The following is a 22,219-nucleotide window of genomic DNA, read 5'->3' as shown; positions in this document are numbered from 1 at the left end:
AACCAGATGGAGTCAAAAGAAATGATAGACAAATACAGCAATTCTACTTGGGGCTTTCGGTACCCCAGTCTTAGCAGTTGATAGCATTACTGAACAGTCAGCAAGGATTTGGGAGAACTGAACAACACCTTCAACTAACCATATCTAATTAACATTTATAGAATGCTCCACACGCCAACAGAATACATATTCTTTTCCAACAAACATTGACCTTTCACATAAACAGACCATATCTTGAGTCATAAAACAACCCTTAACAAATTTAAAAGAATTGAAATCATACAGTATTGAGTCATAGAGATGTCTTCTGAATGTAGTGGAATCAAACTAGAAATCAATAACAGAAAGACACCCTGAAAATCTTAGAACACTTAGAAATTAAAGAACAGGCTTTAAATAATTCACGGATCAGAAAGGAAATCACAAATAAAATTTAAAATTTCATAGAATTAAGGGCATCTGGGTGGCTCAGTGGGTTAAGCATCTGCCTTCAGCTCAGTTCATGCTCTCAGGGTCCTGGGATCGAGCTCTGCATCCGGCTCGCTGCTTAGTGGGGAGTCTGCTTCTGCCTCTGCCCCTCCCATCCACTCATGTTCTCTTCTCTGGCTCTCTCTCTCTCTCAAAAAAATAAAATCTTAAAAAAAATAAAATTTCATAAAATTTAATGAAAATTAAGCAAAGCATGAAAATGTGTGGAATGCAGCTAATACAGGGCTGAGGAGTAATTTAATGCACTAAAGCCTACATTAAAAAAGAGGAAATTATTTCAAATCAATAATCTATGTTCTTATGTCAAGAACCTCTGGTCTATCTTTTCATGGATGTTTATATAGCAGACAGCCTTGGAAAGTAGCAAAAGGTAGCATGCTTATTATCCAGTATAAAGATAGTATCTAACTCCAGAACAAAGGACAAGCACGCTTACAGTCCATTATAGAATATTCAGTTTGCCTAAATTCAGGGTCCCTCTCTTTTAACACAATCTACTGTGTATGCAAGTGTCACTTAACCCTCTTCCCATCACTCAGGAAACTGGTACAAAACAAAACAAAACAAAACAAAACAAAACAAAACAAAACAAAACACCCCCTGACATTCTGGCTACTGCTATTGCTGTGAGTAGTAAAGTCCTTTGCTGGTGACCCAGGAGTCTTGGATCTTCTGCCAGCACTCATGTTAGTTTGCAAGTAAGGTAAAATCTCAGGCCCTTCACAGCTTTTGATGTATAGTCATATAAAAACCTGTAAGCAAATGTTTGTAACAGCTTTATTTATAAATGCTTAAAATGGGAAATGACACAGATGTCCTTCAACAGGGAATGGATAAACTATTTTACATCCATCAATAAAAAGGAACAGACTCTTGATTCATGTAATAGCTCGGGTGAATCTTAAATGCATTTTGCTAAGTGAAAGAGGCTCAACCCAAAAGGCTGCACACTGTGAGGAGGAGGTAGAGGTTGAAGTCCAGCTTCCCCACTTGGACCCTGAGGGGTAGAGCCCCTCAGTGCTGCTGGGTAGGAGTGGACGCTGTCAGGCAGGGAGGACTTGTCACGTTTGGTGGGCATAAGAGTCTTGGCTCACCACTTGGCCTTCACTGCCACCACCCTGGGAGCATCAGGGCATTTTATTTTATTTATCCTACTTGACCTTCTTGGGTCCATGGGTTTATATCTGTCATTGTTTTTGGAAAATTCTCAGCCATTCCTTTTTTCAATTATTTCTCCTATCCTGTATTTTTTGTTGTGTTTCCAATTATGCACACGCCAGACCGTTTGATATCATCCTACAGCCCTTTGATGCTTGTTTCTGTTTTGATTTACTCTTTGTATTCATCTGCATTACTGCGTTTTTGATTTTTAGTGTTTCCATTCAGTTATTTCTTAAGGTTTCCATCCCTTTGCTGAAATTACCCATCTGGTCTCCAGCATTGTTCACCTCTGCCATTAGAAATTTTAATGTGTTATTCATAGTTGTTTTAAATTTTCTTTCAAATAGTGTTAGTATCTGTGTCATACCTGAATTTGTTTCTGATGAGTACTTTGTATCTTGGTAGTATGTTGTTTCTTTCTTATTAATATACTTATTTTTGTTGTTGTTGTTGTTCTTAAAAGCTAGACATCATGTGTAGTATATAGACACCGAGATAAATATTATTTATGTCTGGAAATGAGCATACCTTTCTTTTTGGGGGGGAGAGGCATAAACTTAATCTAGTCCAGAGCTGGGCTAGGTTTGAGGTTTGTTTGTTACTGTTACCTTCAGTGCACATGCCCATCAAATTCTTGTGGTGGTACTTGGGGGGGTGATGTGCTGGAGACTTGTTCTTCACTGTCTGCTCCACTCCTAGATTTTAATTTTCCCTTCATGTTGGGCCTCAGAGAGTCTGTCTCTTACAAGTTCCTTGCTGGTCACTCTTTGTAGGGGAGTGCTGGGGTGGGTCTTCTCTGAATGAGCCTTCATCTTAGGCAGGCTTGTGTCCCATAGGCTCGGGGGTGTGTCCCTTAGTAATTCTGAGCCCAGCACCTAACTTTGCTCCTTTTCCAGGTGTGGAAGGTTGGTTCTTCCCCCCTTTCCTTCCCTCTGTTGTCCTGGATTTTCACCAGTGCCCTAAAGGTGACTGTGTTTGTTGTCCTCCACCACCCCTCCCCCCCACACACACATCACACATTAGGGCTTTTATTCTGAAGGTGAGATGGAGCATAAGAGTCTCTGTGTCACTGTTCTTCCCCAGTTCTGCTCCATGAAGGAGACTTTCTTTTCTGTGAGCACACCCTCTGGGCTTTGTGGTCAGAAAGCCTTCAAGAGAGTGCAGATTTCCCCTCTATTTGCGGCCTGTGGACCTTTACCATCTCACCAATATATACCTGGCTAGCCTCTGCCAGTTCACCGATCACCCCAGGATGCCGGAAGCAGGGCTTGCGTCTCGTCTCACGGGTGTCGGCAGCCCGCCTGCCTGTCCTCACATTTGGGGCCCACTGATTGCCCTGTGACCTGAGCACTCTGAGGAGCATAACAAAAGGCATTTACTTGTTTATCTGGCTTCTTTTTGTTACAAATTTGGCAGTGACGCTCTGGCCAGTGCTCTATATCCTTGGGCAGAAACTGCAGGAGTTTTAAAAACTTACAGTTTCTTTGCTCTGCCCCAGATTGCTGATGTGACCATGCTCACGTTTGAATAAATCCTGGTTTGCACTGCCAGGCTTGTGTTCAGACTGTATGTTTAAGCTGTGTTGACAGCCAAATGAACAGTAACTGAGTTAGCGCCTCACACAAAAACACACAAAGATAAAGTTGCATTAAGAGCTGTGTCGTCAGGACAGGAAGTCCATAGTCCTGGCTTCTAGCAGTCCTGGAATTGTCTGGATATAGGCTTTTATGGCACACCCAGGGATTTGGCTCCTTGGAATTACTGGGTTTAAATTATTATCTCAATATAATTTTATCTTTTATTTCACAAATATTTTTCTTTTTTTGGAAGCAGAAAATAAATAGCAGTTGTTTGTGAGATTTTTCTTGAGATTCAAGTATCTCTTTCTCTTTCCTTTGTAGACCGGAAGTTCCACAAACACCCTGCATGCCCTGCAAATTGCTTTGGCTGATGAAGAAACACAAGTAATCTACCTTTTGACAGATGGGAGACCTGATCAGGTACTTACCAGAGTTGGGAACAAAAAGGGATTCACCAATATCCTGAAAGTAGATGCCAAGAATGGGTTTGAAGGATATTTTCAACTGCTTGAAACAGCTTGTAAAGCTGTTGAGAGATGTTTCCTTGGCTTAGGGACCCAGAGCTGAGGTGACAAAATACACTGAGGAATTCCTTTGTCTGCTGAAATGCAGAGGAAAATTTATGTGACAGCAAGTGTTGTCTGGTTCATGGGCCACACACCCTCAGGCCTGGAGCCCAACCCCATGAAAGGAGATATCCACCTTTCCATTGAGGACTGGTTTATATTTTATTACAAACTAAGAGTAAGGAGATTCTTTTTGATTTTTTTCCTGTGGGGACTCCAAATCTAAACATGTCGCTGCACAATGTCCTTGGTTTTACCCCTAATTTTAACTTAGTAATCATTTAAACAAAAGCATGCCTTTCTAGTGAAATGTTCTTTGTTTTGCTTAGCCTGACTGGAAGGTATTTGAAAAGTTTTAGCGCAGTCTGTTCATCTTCTCTTGAGCTTTGTGAATGAAAGACTAATGCTCTGGGCATTAAATAAACATACGGATTTGCAGGACAGTACAATGTAAATTAACCGCTAAAGTGAATTAGTATCAACCTGCATCCTTCATCGTGAGGTGTTCGCATGTGAAGAGTGCTAGGCAAATATTGTAAAATGTCCTGCATCAAGTGGTCCAGGGCTTAAATAGTAAAGCAACTGGATTTTATTACGGCGTTAGATTTATGGCAGAGAAGATATGGGTAAAGTGAAATTTTATTTTGGATGATTTTCCTATCAACTTCATTATGCTTTCTATTCAAAGGCAATTTATTGTGCCTTGCTTATGTTCCGTGTGTGGTGCCAAGTTTTGAGGCTACAAACATGCATAGTATTTTACCCCTGCCTTAGGAGTGTTTACACTTTGGAGGATATGTTAGACATGTATGGTTAACTCTGATCTGACACAGGGTGTGGGGTTGTCTGTGCTGTGAGATGTCTGGGAGCAGAGTGATGAATATTGCTGTACAAGATGGAGAGAAGGCTGGGGAAGGTTCCACTGAAAAGGGGCCATTTGAGCTGTGTCTGGAAAGAGGAGAAAGAATTTTCTGAACAGAGGAGATTACTGGTATCCTGAGCCAAAGGAACAGAGGTGTGGAAATACGTGAGCTGCCCAGAGAAACAATCTGAGAGCAAAGGCAATGATGGAAAAGTGTCGGGGCTGAGGCTAGAAAGTTCAGTTGGGGGAGATTTTCCGTGATGGCCACATGGAACAAGTGGGTGGGCTTTACCACAGTTGGGAGGGCTCAGCGGGGCAGGTGATCCCATTCAGCTATACTTTAGAAATGTGCCTCAGCAGTGCAAGGGAAAGACGAAATCTTGATGGGAGCTGGGGAGGGCCCACATCAGGTAGGAAACGGAAATGTGGAAGAGAGGACTCTCTTCAGAGATGAGATAATGGAGTAGCATCAAAGGACTTGGTGACCAATTTGGGAGCAGAGGAGGACAGAGTGAGGAGAAGGTGGGAGCAAGAGAGAAAGGAATCACGGTGACTGATTTCTGGTTTATAACAATTATGTTAGTAACTGATTTAAATTTAAATCTAAAGAAGGAACAAGCTTGGGAGTTGCTGGTGGAAGAAGTCGAGTTTCAGCACCTATAGTCCATGGATGTCCAGAAGCCCTAGAAATATGGGGCTGGTATTTGGAGAAGAGGGGGGCTAGAGATTCTGATTTGAAAGTCATCTGTACAAGGGGTCTTTTCCTTTTTAATAAACTGCTACTGATTTTACTGTTCACACTGTAGGCCATTTAGAAAATATAGATAAGCATATAAGCATAAAAGAGAAGAAAGTTTAACTCAGTAGTAATTCAATTTTGTGTGTTGCCTTGTTTCATCTAATATATGCTTTTTTTTTTGCAAGTCCTGAGAAATTCTTCCAAAACATCATTCTCAATGACTGCATCATATTCCATTATATAGGCTTAATGTCACTTTTACCTTGGAAATTAATTTTGTTTATTTAATTTTTGAATAATAATACATTCACATGGTATAAATTACAAAGGTACAAAAGGGTATGCAGGGAAGATTCTCCCTCCTACCTCCTGTTCACTAGCTAAGAGGCAATGTATGTTACCAATTTTCTTATCTCTTCTTTCAGAGATTGTTATGCAAGCAGAAATGTATTTTTACATACTCCCTTTTATAAATATACAAATGGTGGTATATTACACACATGATTCCACACCTTTATTAATAAAACAATATGCCTTGGAAATTGCTTAATATGTAAAGAACTTCCTCATTTTTTTATAGCTGCCTAGTGTTCCTGGAGATGGACATTGAGATTGTTTTCAGTCTTTCTGTTGTACACTATGTTGCAAAAGTAACTGTGCACACGTTTTGCATATGTATATATGTAGCATAAATTCTGAGTAGACTTAGTCCAAAGGTATGCATTTTGATAGATACTGCCAAATAGTCCCCCAGAAGGGATGGACCAAGTAACACACCTGTTTAGCTGTGTATTGGGAAGGATTCTTGATCCACAGTCCACCATGCACTTCTGAGGGTCTGGAATCTCCTGAGAATGTATACAAAATGTACTTGTACATTTCTCTGGGGAGAAGAGCCCTCCCTAGCTTTCACCAGAGGGTCTATAGTCCTCTTAAAGATGAAGAATTGTGGCTACAGATGATAATCAGAATCAGAAATACGCAGTCCACCTGAAAAGTAATTTATAAACTCCGAGTTAGGCATTTTGTGTTCATATTTGCCTTTTCTCACATGCAGTCCATTTCTTCTGCATTGTCCCACAGATTCTCTCCAAAAAGCAAATGAATATTTGATATTCATGTTCTGTCTAGAGGACATTAAGATATATCACTCAATCTCCATTTCTTTTTGAATTTTCATTGACTTTGTAGGATCTGAATATGTTAAGGCCGGTGCTATTATTCCCAATACTCAGCAGAATTTTCTGCTTGAAAGGACACACAGAGATGATGTTCAGGATTTAATTCCATAGATACCAGCTTACTGCTTGTTTATTAAATGTCCAGGGAAGAATTGTGTAGCAAGACAAGTCTTAAATTAATCAAGTTAAAAGAATTCCAGTAATATTAGTTGTCCTTAAAACAGAATTGCTAGGTGTCCTTTGGTGGGCATCTCTAGGTGTGAATGGATACAGCCCAGCAGTCTTTGGCTGCAGCATTTTGTGGCTTCTTTGAAGTTAGGAACTTACCCTGGTAGGAATCAAGAAAATGGGAGTAAGGAATGCTTCTGCACCATAAACAAAAATGAATGGGTAAAGCCTGATGTGAGGTGTGCAAGGGGTGGGAGTACAGAGAAGGCACAGAGTGAGCCACCTACACAGACAAACCTCCTTCAGGAGAAGTTAGGAGAGTTAGGAGAACCTATCCCTGCCTTCCTTGCCATCCCAAGTTGACAGGTGTGGTGAAAGGGTCATCTGGCTGCACATCTGTTTAGATTCAGAGAAGAGGGAACCGGGTCTCTCGGGTATGCTGCTTGGCCTCATTTAAGGATTGGGACTTCTGTGGGGAACATATGATGGAGTCCTGGGCTGAGGAAGGCGTACTCAACGCTGTATAGGAGTTACACAAAGAGAAGGCCTACTACTTTCTAGTAACAGAGCTACTAGAGAAAGTGGCTGGAAGGAGTCAGGGTCAGCAACGCTGGTGTGGTAAAAGTTTGTTTACATGTTCAGAGCCTCTTCTTCAAAGCTGTGAGGGCATAAACCAGGGAGAATAATCCATGGGTGGGGTACAGGCAGGAGGTCAGGAAAGGCTATTTTCCATTGCAGGCATGGCACTCCTTCTGCAACACCCCCACTCTCTGTACAGCTCTCTAACACCACACTGGGTACTAGAACATCATGCCAATTTAAAAAACACTACCTAAGACTGGTTGCATGTGGGGGGCTCACCAAGATACACTAACAGACTTTCTCATACCTGTGCACTCTTTAGCTGTATGGATTGATGGAAATGGTTTTGGAGCTAGACATCTGGGTTGGAAGCTCACCCCCAGCACTGCCCATCTGAATGACCTTGGGCAAGTCCTCTACTGTGAATTTCCTCATCTGCAGCTTAAAGCCAATACTCCCTATTCACAGGGTTGCTTTGAGTAGATGAAATGATGTTCCCATGAATGCATTCCCCAGGTATTAGGCAACTATCCATCTTTCTAACTACCTCACAGGATGGTTGTAAGGTTTAACTTCCATGTTATACTCTCAACAGAGTGCTTAGCACATGGAAGGACCCTCAATAACTCTTCTTTCACTCTGTGGGAGACACATTGACCATGGCCTATCTGAAGCTGAAAAATGCTCTTTTCAAGTAGATGCTTTGGAAACTACATTGAGATCCAGTAGCCTCACTCTGTAGAACCCCAATAGCCAGGATATTCTACCCTGATACTTTCAGTGCTCTGAAGTATAGCCCAACACTTTAAAAGCATGAACCGTAGGCTTAGGTGCACCTAAAATTGAGTGATTTGGTCAGTCACATCTTTCTTCCAGATTCTTTTCTCCACCAAATTATGAACCCTCAGAGGCAAGGGCTGAATCATTGGTCTTCATACTCTCACCATCTGGCAGTGTTTGCTTTGTTTTTTGAATTGAATTGACACCTTTCCAAGAAGGCATTCATCACTGTATAAGGAATTACTAGTTGAGAATCTCACTGTCTATAGCAAATACTAAGGATTTTCACATCTTATTTTTTTCTTTCTCTTCCTCTCCCTTTCCATCTCCCTGTTTCCCCCCTCAAAATGTATCATTTCAGCCACCTGAAATGGTTATAGACCAAGTCAAAGTTTTTCAGAAAATTCCTATTTACACCATCTCCTTCAATTACAATGATGAGATTGCAAATGGATTTTTGAAAGAGCTTGCTTCTTTGACTGGGGGAGAGTTCCATTTTCATAATTTTGGCTGTAAGGATCTGTGTCCTCCAGGGACTGTTCAGGTAAGAGCTTAATGAATTGAGAGGAGAGTGTTCATTTATTTGAGCATTACAGGCTGGAGGCCAGTGGACAATACCTTAGTTGGGAAAATTGCAACCATAAAGACAATTAAGTTGAGCAAATGAAATCACCTAAGCATATACTGCAAAATGTGGTTCAAGGACCATCTAAACTAAGGCATTTGTGAAAATGCAGATTCCTGGGTCACACTTCAGAGCGGCTAAATTAGGCTCTAGGCATAGAGGCATAGGAATCTTAATTAATATATTTTGTTTTTCTTCAAAGCTTTTTATTATGGAAAATTTCAAACATACACAAAAGTAAAAGAGTATGTGGACCCCCATCCCATGTACCCATCAGTCAGATTCAATAATTATCAACATTTTGCCAAATTTAGGAGTCTGATTTTTAACAAGCATCCCAGAGGGTCCCTACTTGTAGTTAGTTAACCACTTCTGTTTATAGGCATTTGTGGGAAACTTAAGAAAAATTCAGATCCTAAATAGTTGTCTCCTGACTGCTCAGACTGTCTAACTATGGGACCATATCATTCTAATGGGCTGATGGGAGAAAGTAAATAAAATTCTATTCTCCAGTCCACTAATCTTGGCCTGAGGCTATGCATTTCAAGATTGCTCTCTAGAGAATGTTTTTTGTCTTGTTGTCTGTCCTGTGGAGTCACTTTAAATCCAGGACAAGCCAGAGTACCAATCAGTGCTTACATTTGAAGAAACTACCAGAGTCTGGGGAATGAATCATCTGAAAGGACTGAAGGGAACAATGACCTCTCTGAGCTTAAACAAGGCAGGGAATAGTAACTACTCCCCCATCAGCTAGACTGGGAAATTTCATAATCCAGTAGGCATTAGGTAGAGTATAAAGAAGGGTCTTGCCTCAGGAGCATGGACAACCAAATGCTGCTCCAGTTCTGCCTAGAAAATCTTAAATGCAGGACCTGAAGGATCAATCTATTTCCAAGGAACTTAAGTGCATCCCTGAATAAATCCCAAGAATAATTATAAGAACACAAAAATATCCATTACCCAAAAAAGTAAAATTGGCAATTTCTGACATCCAATAAAATAGTACCAGTTATGTAAAGAAGCAGAAAAATACATGTCCATAACGAGGAGAAAAAGCAAATAGAAAAATTAAAACATATGCATAGCTGATTCAGATGCTAGTATTACAGCATTAAAGCAGTTATTGTAGCTGTGTTTGATATGTTCAAAAAGAAAGAGACATGAAAGATACAAGTAAGACACAAATAAAATTTTTAGAGATGATAACTACAATGTATGAGGTGAAAAATACACGGAATGTGAGGAACAGCAGGTAAGATACTGCAGAACAAAAGACTAGTAAACTGCAAGGCAGTGATAGAAACTATCCAAAATGTAACACAGAGAAGAAAGAGAATTAAAACAATAAACAAGCAAGCAAAACCCCAGAAAACAGGGCATAAGTGAGCCATGGAAAAATTCAAGTAGCCTAGTAAACATGTGTAATTGAAATAGTAGTGCCAGAAATTTTCCAAATTGGTTGAAAACTATAAACCCACAGATCCAAAAAACACAATGAATGCCAAGCACAAGGAACATGAAGAAAATCACACCAAGTCATATCAGAATGGAACTTCTCAGAAGTAATGACAAAGAGAAAATCTTAAACAAATAGGGTGAAAGAAGACAAATATATTCAGAGGAACACAGATAAGGAAAACAGCGCATTTCTCATCAGAAACAATGCATGTGAAAAGACAGTGGGGGTGATATTTTTAAAGTACTAAAAGAAAAAAAGCTCAGTGTAGAATCTATACCCTGAAAATATCTTTCAAAAAGGGAAGTGGAATGAAGATTTCAAAGATATGCAAAAACTGAAAGAATTCATCACCAATAAACCTGCAGTATAAGAAATGTTAAAGGAAGTACTTTAGGCAGAGGAAAAATCATACCAGATGGAAATACAGATCTACACTAAGGAATGAAAAGCAAAGGATAACTTCATGAATAGCTGCATAGTAATTGCATGGGTAGATATGTAAGCCTTTTCCCCCCTTGTTATTTAAATCCAATTATAAGATAAATTACTGGAGGGACTTACAGTTCCAGCAATAATGGTATAGTCCCATTCCTCCTAGGTCCTATATCTTAAGCTAGAACACAGCAAATAAGCATAGGAATACTCTGAAAGGTGGAAAGAAGGAGGTGGAATTTCTGGAAACCTCAGAACTTAAAGAATGATATTGCAATTAGTCTTGGGGGATTTGTTAATGCTTTCCATATATCCCAGAGAGGGCACTGCTGAACCCTCCAACCTGGAATCTCTAACAGGCACAGACCCAAAAAAAAAAAAAAAAAAAAGAGATGACCCAAGAAAAGCTTATTCTCCTAGCCAAAGGACTGGGAAGAAGGTGGCCTAACAACAGAAAACCTTTTTTGCAATACCTGCTATAATCCAGCCATACAACAATGGAAAAAGTGCACCCCTTTCCCTGAGATTTGAGTGGAGCTGAACAGAGAGCTGATCTTCCCCACTACCATGGAAACAAGCGATGATGCTCTGATCCCTCTGCTTGGTGGTATCAGCAGAACTGATCAGCTGATTTTCCAAACCCCACTAGACAGAGTAGGTTGTGCTGTAAATCCCATGCTAGGATAGTATCAGAGGATTGAGAGGGAAGGTTATTGTCCATCCCCTCTCCAGTGGAAGTCAGCAGTGCTCTGTTTCTCCCACCATGGAGTCCAGTGGCAAACTGGGCCTCTGCCCTACCAGGGAGCTCTAAGACTTAACAAGGCAACGTGAGGATGGTCTAGTCACTGCTGTGCTTTGCTACAGCCATCTCTGTGGGACTCATCAAGGAGATGAACTTCCACAAACACTCAGCATCAGTGAAAATGAAAAAGGAAGTATGAGTTACAGATAGGCAGCACTTCACTTTTCCCCTATCCCTGGTGCCACTGAGCGTTGATGGGGAGCTGAGCCTCCATTAACACCCAACAGAATAAAAATAAAAGAAGTGTGAAAGGGGAGTAACCCCCACTGTTGTCCTCTCGAGTGGAGAGGTGATCCTCTACCCCCATCCAGCATCAACAAGACCAAAGGAGGCTGTGCTCTCTGGGACTACTCAGTACTCAGACTCCCTACTCTTAGGATCTCTCTCTCTGAACAAAGTAGAGATTATTGTTCCACATAAAGAGAACTGAACTCCCAATTCCTGAACTCCTGACGCTGTGGTAACTTGCCTTGATGAAAAGAACTGGGAAAAAAATCACCAGATACACAGTTGTGCCCAAATGAAAGTGAAATTTAGCTATGAGAGTCCCCAAACATAAAACAAACATACTAGAAAAACAGGTTCACTGTTTTCTAGGGGTAAGTGGGACAGACAGGGGAAAGAGAGACAGCCACAAGTGGCCTAGTCTGGGAAGCCTCTTTTCCCCCTGAGACTCTTTTCTGCACAGAGATATCAGAGTGTGTGGGAAGAACAGGCAAGAAGGACCCAGCCAGAGCAAGTGGTCCATTCCAGGAAAACTCTCTTCCTGTGGGACAGTGGCCCTCCTATGCTACCCAGTGACACAGGACACCCAGGGGACAGCAATAGAGGCACCAAGAAATGTCTGGCTGTCTGACTAGGGGAAACTCCTCCTGCCTGCTCAAACAGCAGCAGCAGAGACCAATGGGAGCCCCAGCAACACCAGATTAATAAAGAAGACCAAAATAATATCAAAAAGTCTCTGAAAATTAAACTGCCATTGGAGCAAGAGCCCACAAAAGTAGGACAAAGTCTCACACACTAAATTTAAACAGGGTTACTGCAAGCTAAAATAAAAGTTATAAAATAGGACCCAGAGTCTTGTAACACAATATAGCCAGTATGTTCAGGATACAGTAAAATCACTCATCATACCAATAACCAATAAAATCACAACTTGAATGAGAAAAGACCATCACATGATCTGAACACTGAAATAGATGAACCAGATGTTGGAATTACTTGACCAAGATTTTAAAGAACCTATCATAAAAATGCTTCAACAATCAATTACATGCTATCTGGTGACAAATAAGCAAATAGAAAATCTCAGCAAAGGTGTAGAAGTTATAAAAATATCCAAGTGGATATTATAGAACTGAAAGCTTCCATAGCAGGTAAACTCACTGGGTGGGCTCAATGGTGAGAGTGGAGATGACTTGATTTTATCAGTGAACTTGAGGTCAGACAATAGAATTCAGCCAATCTGAACAATGGAGAGGAAGTAGACTGAAAAAAAAAAAAAAAAGCCAGAACCATGGGAACCTATAGGACAGTAATGAAAGATCCAACATTAGTATCATTGGAGGTCCCCAAAGAGAAAAGAAAGGGGGGCTGAAAGACTACATGGAAAAATAACTGAAAACTCCTCAAATTTGGTGAAAGTAGTAACCATACAAATTGAAGAAGCTGAGTAAACTCCAAAGAAGATAAACCCAAAGACATCAATGCCAATACACACCATGTTAAACATTTGAAAATCAAAGATAAAGGCAAAGTCTTAAAAACAGCCTGAAAGAAATGACACCAAATTGACAGTGAATTTGACCAAGGAGGCCAGAAAAGAAGTGGCACAATATTTTTCAAGTGTGGCAAGAAAAGAACCATCGACCACAAATTTTATATTGGACAAAACTATCCTTCAGGAACGAAGAGGAAATAAAAATATTCTCAGACAAATAAAAATTAAAAGATTTGTTGCCAGAAGCCCTACTCTTATATTGGCTATAGGAAGTTCTTAAGGCAAAAAGAAATGATAAAATAAGAAGTCTTGGAACATCATGAAGGAAGAGAGAAAGAGCAAAAATATGAGTAGATGTAATGGTGTCTCCTTTTCCTCATGAAATCATGTTCAATGATTGAAATAAAAATTATACCACTATCTGATACTCAACACCACGATATTTAAAAGAAGGTAAAGGGACCTAAGTGGAAGTGAGGTTTCCATACTTCCCTTGAAGTAGTAAAATGTTAATGCTAGTAGACTGTTATAAGTCTCATAGATGTGCTGTCCATACCCAGAGAAGCCATTATGAAAGCAATATAAAGAGATATGCTCAAAAGCACTACAAATAAACCAAGATAGAATTATTTAAAATTTTTTTCAAATAACCTGAAGGAAGGCAGGCAAAGAGAAACTGAGGAACAAGACCAATGAAACAAGTAGAAAACAAATGATAAAATAACAGAAGTGTTAACATATCAATAGTTACTTATAAATGGTCTAATTATCTCAATCAAAAGACAGATATTGACAGAGTGGGTAAAAGAACATAACCAAATTATATGCTACATAAGAGAAACTCACAGCAAGTACAATTACATAGGTTCAAAAGGAGAAAGACGCACCAACGGAAATCTGGATTGGCTGTATTAATAACAAATAAAGTAGATTTTATAGCAAATAAAATGTACATAATATCAGTCCACCAGGAATATATAAAGGTCCTAAATGTGTATGCACAAACCAATGCAGTTTTTAAATATGTGAAGCAAAAATTGATAGAGCTGAAAAGAGAAATAGACAAATACATAGTTGGAGACCTCAACGCTTCCCTCCCAGCAACTGACAGAAACTACTAGATGCAAAATCAGCAAGGACAGAGAAGATCTAAACAGCACAGTCAACCAACAAGATCTAATTGCCACAGATAAAATACTCCCCACCACAACAGCCAAATAGAAATTTTTTTCTAGTGCTCATGGTAAATTTATTAAGATAGGCTGTACAATGGGTGATAAAACAGATGTCAGCTAATTTAGAAGCATTAACTACAATAGCTGAATTATGGAAACAGCCCAAGGGTCCATTAGCTGATGAATAGATAAAGAAGATGTGAGGGGTGTGTGTGTGTGTGTGTGTGTGTAAAATGGAATATTACTCAGCTATGAAAAGAATGAAATCTTGCCATTTGCAGTGACATGGATGGAGCTAAAAGTAAAGACAAATACCGTATGATTTTACTCATGTGGAATTTAAGAAAGAAAACAAATGAACAAAGGGGGAAAAAGAGAGAGGGAGGCAAACCAAGAAACAGACTCTTAACTATAGAGAACAAACCCGTGGTTACCAGAGGGAAGGTGGGGTGGGGGGCGACGGGCGAAATAGGGGATGAGGATTAAGGAGTGCACTTGTTGTGATCAGCACTGGCTGATATATGGAAGTGTTGAATCACTATATTGTATACCTGAAACTAATATGGCACTGTGTTAGCTAACTGGAATTTAAATAAAAACTTAAAAAAAAAAGTTAAAGCATTGAAATCGTAGAGTTTGTTCTCTGACCATAATGGAATCAAATGAGAAATTAATAATAGACAGCATGAAAATGTCTAAAGACATGGAATTTAAACAACACAGTCCTAGGTAATTCATAGGTCAAAAGAAAGTCTCAAAGGAAATTAAAAATACTTAGAACCAAATGAAAACAAAATACCACATATCAAACTGTATGGGATACAGCTAACGCAGTGTTAGGAGTGAAATTTATAGCACTAAATGCTTGTGCTGGGAACAAGGAAAGTTATTGAATCAACAATCTGAGTTCTTACCCCAGGAAATTAGAACAAGAAGGGCAAAATAAACCCAAAGCAAGCAGAAGGAAGGAAACAATACAGATAAGAGCATGAATCAATAAAATTGAAAATAGGAAAACAGTAGAGAAAATGAATGAGACAAAAAGCTGTTTCTTTGGGGAAAAAAACACCCTCAAGAACTGATAACACATCTTGGAAGGCTGACAAAGACGAAAAGAGTAGACACAAAGAACTAATATCAGGAATGAAATAGGAGATGTTATGTTAGATCTTACAGCCATCAAAAAGATTTTAAAAGGAATACAATGAGCAGCTTTGCACTCATAAATTTGACAACTTAGAAAAAAAATAGGCCACTTCCACACAAAACAAAAACTACCAGAAATTATCCAAAATAGAATAGACAATGTGAATCACACTAAAATAAATATTTTTTTCAAGAGAAATGAAAGCAGATGTCCATAAAACTTGTACACAGATGTTCATAGCTTTGTTTTTAATAGCCCAAGCATGTCCCTCAACAGGTAACTAAGTTTTGGTATTCAGTATACAATCTAATGTTACTCAGCTGTAAAGATGAATGAACTCTTGATTCATGCTGCACCATGGGTGAATCTCAAAGTGATTATATGAATGAAGGAAACTGAACAAAGAATACATACTGTATGATTCCATTTATATAAAATTCTAGAAAATTGAAACTAATGTATAATGACAGAAGGAAGATGAGTAGTTGCTTAGGAAGGGGGGAGAGGGAATTTGGGGTAGGGAGGATAGCAAATTTACAAGGGGGCCTGAGGAAACTTTTAGGGTGATGGATATGTCTGTTATCTTGATTGCAGTGAAGATTTCACAGGTGTCAATGTCAAAACTATTCAAATGTACATGCATTAGGCTTATTGTGTATGAATTATACTTCAAGAAAGCTGTTTATTAAAGTGGAATAATATGAGATTCTTTAGATTCTTCCTTTCCTGATACAGTTGGTTTTCTGTTAGAAATGTTTGAAATTTGAACTTTTTTATACCATTTCTCAATATATTTACTTCTCATTTTGGCAGAATGAAGATCTGACTCTTTTAATTAAGGAAATGGAGCAGGGACGAAGTGACCTGGAGAAGGTGCAGGACCTTTATTCAGAGTCTTTGATCATGGATTGGTGGTACAACGGAGAAAAGGAAGGGGACAATAAGTGAGCACGCCAAAGCCCCTGTTTTCCCCATCACTGGGGTCCTCTCAGATGCTTCTGCTCGCTCTCCTTGACACCTCTTCTTTCTGCAGTACTTTCGGGATTTCTTTTAGTGAAAAGAATCACATAGCATGATTGTGTTAGAATTTTTTTAAGGAAGGAGAAGTCATAATCTAATAATTTAATTATCTAATATATGGCTTAAGGAGGCCACATATTTACCTTCAAATGTAAGTTCTGAAATCCTTGTGTGGCACTTAGAGCAGTGTTAACGGTTCGTCTCCACCCAGTGTGGATGGGCCCCCCAAACCCGGCCATGATAGAGCACAGCAGAAGTGCTGTGTAGGGCAGGAAATTTTACTCAGGGATCAGGAGCCCTAAGGGTCTGGACTTCACTGTGTGTGATCTTGGCAAATCCCTGACTTCTCTCCACATCTGCCCATTGCTGTGAGTCTCCGTTTCCTCTTCTTTAAAATGGTGGCTGTGGTGGTAGGATTTGGTTTAGATAATGTCTCAGGTCTTTCCTACCCTATATTCTAATATGTCTCTAGTTAGCAATTTTTTTTAAAGATTTTATTTATTTATTTGACAGAGATAGAGACAGCCAGCGAGAGAGGGAACACAAGCAGGGGGAGTGGGAGAGGAAGAAGCAGGCTTCCAGCAGAGGAGCCTGATGTGGGGCTCGCTCCCATAACGCTGGGATCACGCCCTGAGCCGAAGGCAGACGCTTAACTGTTGTGCCACCCAGGCGCCCCTCTAGTTAGTAATTTTTTTAAACAAAAATCAGAACCACTCCAACACTCAGAAAAGGTGTGAAAGTTTATTAAAACAATTGAACATTGTACAGATATTCAAATATTACAGCTTCATACAAATACTCTATCAGGAGGATGTCTTTTTATTTAAAAGAGTGCTAGCTAATGGAAAGAAGCTGAAAGTGCCTTTATCAATCAGGACTTCATCTTCATCAAAATTCACTGTCTCCTGTTAGCAAATTAAGCATTAACATGGGCGGGGAGCAGGGCACGAGCGACGGAATCAGTAAAAAGAGATAAATGTTATACCGGGCCATCTTATAATGAGGTTTTACAGCATCATCAGATATATCTTCTAAATTCAGAGAATCTGAACAAATAAGCTAAGAGTCAAATAAATGTGCGGCACCTTACTGTGAATTACCCTCTTAACGGTCTTCTTTCCCTTGTTTAATCAATCTAAAAATCTCAGGACAAAATGACCAGCTACTGTTTGGAACTTGGCTTAGTCAGTTGACTGTATCTGCCATTGATTGAGTAGTGGAAGCATTCTTTTGTTATTTTTTATTTCTTTTTTAGGGACTGAATAGGGCAGGTTCTGGAACCATGCAGAAAAGTGTTTTAATCCAGGTTTCCCACCATTACATGTTGGGTAAATTTGGGCAAGTTACTTAACCCTTGGAGCCTCAGTTTCCTTATATACAACATGGGAATAATGGTAGTCATAGGGCTGTTGGGGAGGTTAAATGAGGCCATGCCTGTCATGTAACAAGAGCTTTAATTTAACATAAGGGAACGAATAAAATTCAGTGCCTCATTCTACAGGTAGCATGCTTCTATCCTTCCTTAGAACATTAGGAAAAGTTAGTTCACTGACTTAGCTACAGTCAAAAACAAGTTGCCTTGTTCTGGCTTTCTACCAGGTGAAAAAATGTTTCAGCCTCCAAATCTCTCCCTTCCTTCTTTTTTCAAACATTTGTGGAGTACAGACCCTGTGCCGGGTGAACTAGGATGCACAGATGAATATAAACCCAGTCTCTTCCATCACAAGATGCGCAGTGTGGTGGGGGATACAGACATACCAGATTATAGAACACTGTGGGGTGGTCTGTGAAGTGGGCATTCAGGTGGAGGGTAAAGGAGAGGTGTCATGCTTTACAGTGTTGGAGCAGGAGATTGTTCTGGAAACTTTCCTTTCTGTGGCTGCTGTGTTCAGAGCTTCAGAAAAGATGTGTCTGGGAAAATTCTCAGGCATTTCTAGGGTCACTCCTGGCCCCAGATCTTCACCAGACTGGTTTCCTGTGGTCTGGTACTGGCACAGGGGGTCCAAGGCAAGGATTTCCCTTCTCTGGCTTTTATAAGAGCTAGCTGTTCAACCCTTTAGTTAGAGAAAGGGGTTTCCGTAAGGCTTTCTGTTTACAACTGGCTCTCCCTCGTGTTAATTCTCATATCAGCCCTATAGAGTCAGTGCACACCTAAATTTCCCACAGTTTACAGAGAAGGAAAATGGAGAAGTTCAGAGAGGAATGAGGGATGTCACCTAGTCACACAGCCAGGAAGGAACAGAGCTGTGATGTGAGCCGTATCTAATGACTTCACATCTGAGTCCCTGTTCACTCTTCTGCTTTGGGTGGGGAAAAAGATTTTTCTTAAATTAACCAAATGAGAGGAAGCCCCCTCCTTTAGTTTGTAGCATTCAACATGATTTTATTGATCTAACTCTGCCTTCTTGATGGAAATTTTGTTTTCCCCCTCCTTTAATTCCTCTTTTTTTCTTTCCTTGTCTATTTTTTGTCTAAATCAAAACAGGCATCAAAAAGAAATCTGTTCTATGGTTTCAACCCCAGAAAAATGTGCAAAACCTCATTCTGATGTCGAGCCAACACCAACGTCATCCCTAAATATGTTGCACTTAGCAGAGGATCTTTCAAATCAAAAGATTCAGAAAAAGAAAGTCCTTCACGCAGGTATCAGTGAATGAAATGGTTTGATTCTCATTACTGGTTTTCCTTCAATGCAAGAAAGTAGAATAAAACTAAATCCACATAATATTTTATTTTATTTTTTTAATAATATTTTTTATTATGTTAGTCACCATACAATACATCCCTGGTTTTTGATGTAAAGTTCAGTTATTCATTATTTTCATATAACACCCAGTGCACCATGCAATACGTGCCCTCCTTACTACCCATCACCAGCCTATCCCATTCCCCCACCCCCTACCCCTCTGAAGTCCTCAGTTTGTTTCTCAGAGTCTATGGTCGCTCATGCTTCATTCCCCCTTCTGATTACCCCCCCTTTCTTTATCCCTTTCTTATTTAAACCTGTGGGGTTTTTTTATTTTGTTTTTGCTTTATTGACATATAATCGACACAAACATTATATTGGTTTTAGGAGTACAACATAACGACTTGATATTTGTATATATTGAAGAGTGATCACCACAGTAAGTTTAGGTATCATCTGTCACCACACGGACTTACAAAAGCATTTTTTTCTTATGATGAAGACTTTTAAGATCTGTGCTCTTAGCAGTTTTCAAATATGCAATGAAGTATTAACTATAGTCACCATGCTGTACATCACATCCCCATGACTTTATTTATTTTATAACTGGAGGTTTGTATCTTTAGACCCCCTTCACCCATTTTGCCCGCTTCCCCATCCCCCACTTCTGGCAAGAGTCTGCTCTTTGCATCTATGAGCTTGTTTTAGGGTTTTTTTGTTTTTTGTTTTTTTGTGGTTGTTTTTGTTTTTGTTTTTAGATTCCACATATAAGTGAAATCATATAGTATTTGTCCTTCTCTGTTTAACTTGTTTCACTTAGCATAATGCACTCAAAATCCATCCATTCATGTTGTGGCAAATGGCAAGATCTCTTTCTTTTTATGGCCGAATCAGTGTGTGTGTGTGTGTGTGTGTGTGTGTGTAAGGTTTATATATTTCCTCTTCTTTATCCATTCACCTATTGATGGACACTTAGGCTGCTTCCATATCTTCGCTATTGTAAATAATGCTGCAGTGAACATGGGGGTGCATATATCTTTTTGAATTAGTGTTTTTATTTTCTTTGGCTAAATATCCAGAAGTAGAATTGCTGAATGATATGGTAGTTCTGATTTTTTGAGGAAACTCTATACTAGTTTCCATTATGGTTGCACCAATTTACATTCCCACCAGCGGTGCACAAGGGTTCCCTTTTCTCCACATCTTCACCAATACCTGTTATTTGTCTTTTTGATTCTAGCCATTCTAACAGGTGTGAGGTGATATCTTCTTGTTGTTTTGATTTGCATTTCCCCGATGATGAGTGATGTTGAGCATCTTTTCATGGGTCTGTTGGCCATCTGTATGTCTTCTTTGGCAAAATATCTGTTCAGGTTCTATGCCCATTTATTAATTGAATTATTTGGGGTTTTTTGGTGTTGAAATCTTCATATTTTTTTGTTATTAAGCCCTAATCAGATATACCATTTGCAAATATCTTCTCGCATTCTGTAGATTGCCTTTTCATTTTGTTCATGATTTCCTTCATTGTGCAGAGCTTTTTATTTTGATGTAGTCATAATCGTTTAATTTTGCTTTTGTTTCCCTTGCCAGAGGAGATATATCTTAAAAAAAATAAAGTCTTTGTGGCCAATGTCAAAGAAAGTACTGTCTATATGTTTTCTTCCAGGAGTTTTATGGCTTCAGGTCTCAATTTTAGGTCTGTAATCCATTTTTTGAGTTTATGTTTGTGTATGGTGTGAGAAAGTTGACCAGTTTCATTCTCTTGAATGTAGCTGTCCAGTTTTCCCAGCACCATTTGTCAGAGAGACTTTTTCCCACTCTATATTCTCCTGCGTCATAGATTAATTGACCATAAAAGTGTCAGTTTTCTCTGGACTCTGTTCTGTTCCATTGATTTGTGTGTCTGTTTTTGTGCCAGTAATATACTTTTTTGATATGTATAGCTTTGTAGTATGTCTTGAAATCTGGAATTGTGATACCTCCAACTTTGTTTTTATTTTTCAAGATTGCTTTGGCTATTTAGGGTCTTTTGTGGTTCCATACAAATATCAGTATTATTTGTTCTCTGAGAAAAATATTGTTGGTATTTTGATAGGGATTACATTAAATCTGTAAATTGCTTTGGGTAGTATGGTCATTTTCACAATATTTGTTCTTCCAATCCATGAGCAGGGAATATTTTACCATTTGTGTTGTCTTCAATTTCTTCTATCAGTGATTTATAGTTTTTGGAGTACAGGTCTTTCACCTCCTTGTTGATAAGTTTATTCCTAGGTATTTCATTCTTTATGGCATAGCTGTAAATGGGATTGTTTTCTTAATTTCTCTTTTAGCTATTTCATTATTAGTGTATAGAAATGCAGGGGCGCCTGGGTGGCTCAGTCATTAAAAGCCTTCGGCTCAGGGCATGATCCCAGAGTCCTGGGATTGAGCCCCACATCAGGCTTCTCTTCTGGGAGCCTGCTTCTTCCTCTCCCACTCCCCCTGCTTGTGTTTCCTCTCTCGCTGGCTGTCTCTCTCTGTCAAATACATAAATAAAAATCTTAAAAAATAAAGAAATGCAATAGATTTCTGTATATTAATTTTGTATCCTGCAACTTTACTGAATTCACTTATCAGTTCTAGTAGTTTTTTGGTGGAGACTTTTGGATTTTCTATATAAAGTATCATGTCATCTGCAAATAGTGAACATTTCACATCTTTACCAATTTGTATGCCTTTTATTTCTTTTTCTTATCTAATTGCTGTGGCTAAGACTTCCAGGACTATGTTGAATAAAAGTGGGGAGATTGGACATCCTTGTCTTGTTCCGGATCTTAGAGGAAAAGTTCTCAATTTTTCACCATTGAGTATGGTGTTAGCTGTGGTTTTTCTCATATATGGCTTTTATTATGTTGAGGTATGTTCCCTCTAACCCTACTTTGTCAAGAGTTTTTATCACGAATGGAGTTTTTATCATTTGTGCTTTGTCAAATACTTTTTCTGCATCTATTGACATGATCCATATGGTTTTTATCCTTTCTCTTGTTAATGTGATGTATC

The 22,219-nt window shown here is 39.2% G+C and overlaps 1 protein-coding gene across 1 annotated transcript in view; it reads left to right on the top strand.

Moving 5' to 3' along the window:
• Positions 1–22,219, top strand: part of VWA3B (von Willebrand factor A domain containing 3B) — a 223,810-nt gene that overhangs the window by 122,520 nt on the left and 79,071 nt on the right. Inside the window, exons 13-16 of the mRNA XM_034657268.1 lie at positions 3,552–3,650; positions 8,470–8,652; positions 16,282–16,412; positions 18,974–19,131. Of these exons, the coding sequence (XP_034513159.1) occupies positions 3,552–3,650; positions 8,470–8,652; positions 16,282–16,412; positions 18,974–19,131 (571 nt within the window). The remainder of the gene's footprint in view (positions 1–3,551; positions 3,651–8,469; positions 8,653–16,281; positions 16,413–18,973; positions 19,132–22,219) is intronic.

Source organism: Ailuropoda melanoleuca, chromosome 4 (assembly GCF_002007445.2).
Source record: "Ailuropoda melanoleuca isolate Jingjing chromosome 4, ASM200744v2, whole genome shotgun sequence".
Taxonomy (NCBI): Eukaryota; Metazoa; Chordata; class Mammalia; order Carnivora; family Ursidae; genus Ailuropoda; species Ailuropoda melanoleuca.
Note: the sequence above shows the minus strand (reverse complement) of the source record. Positions and strands in the feature narration are given on the sequence as shown.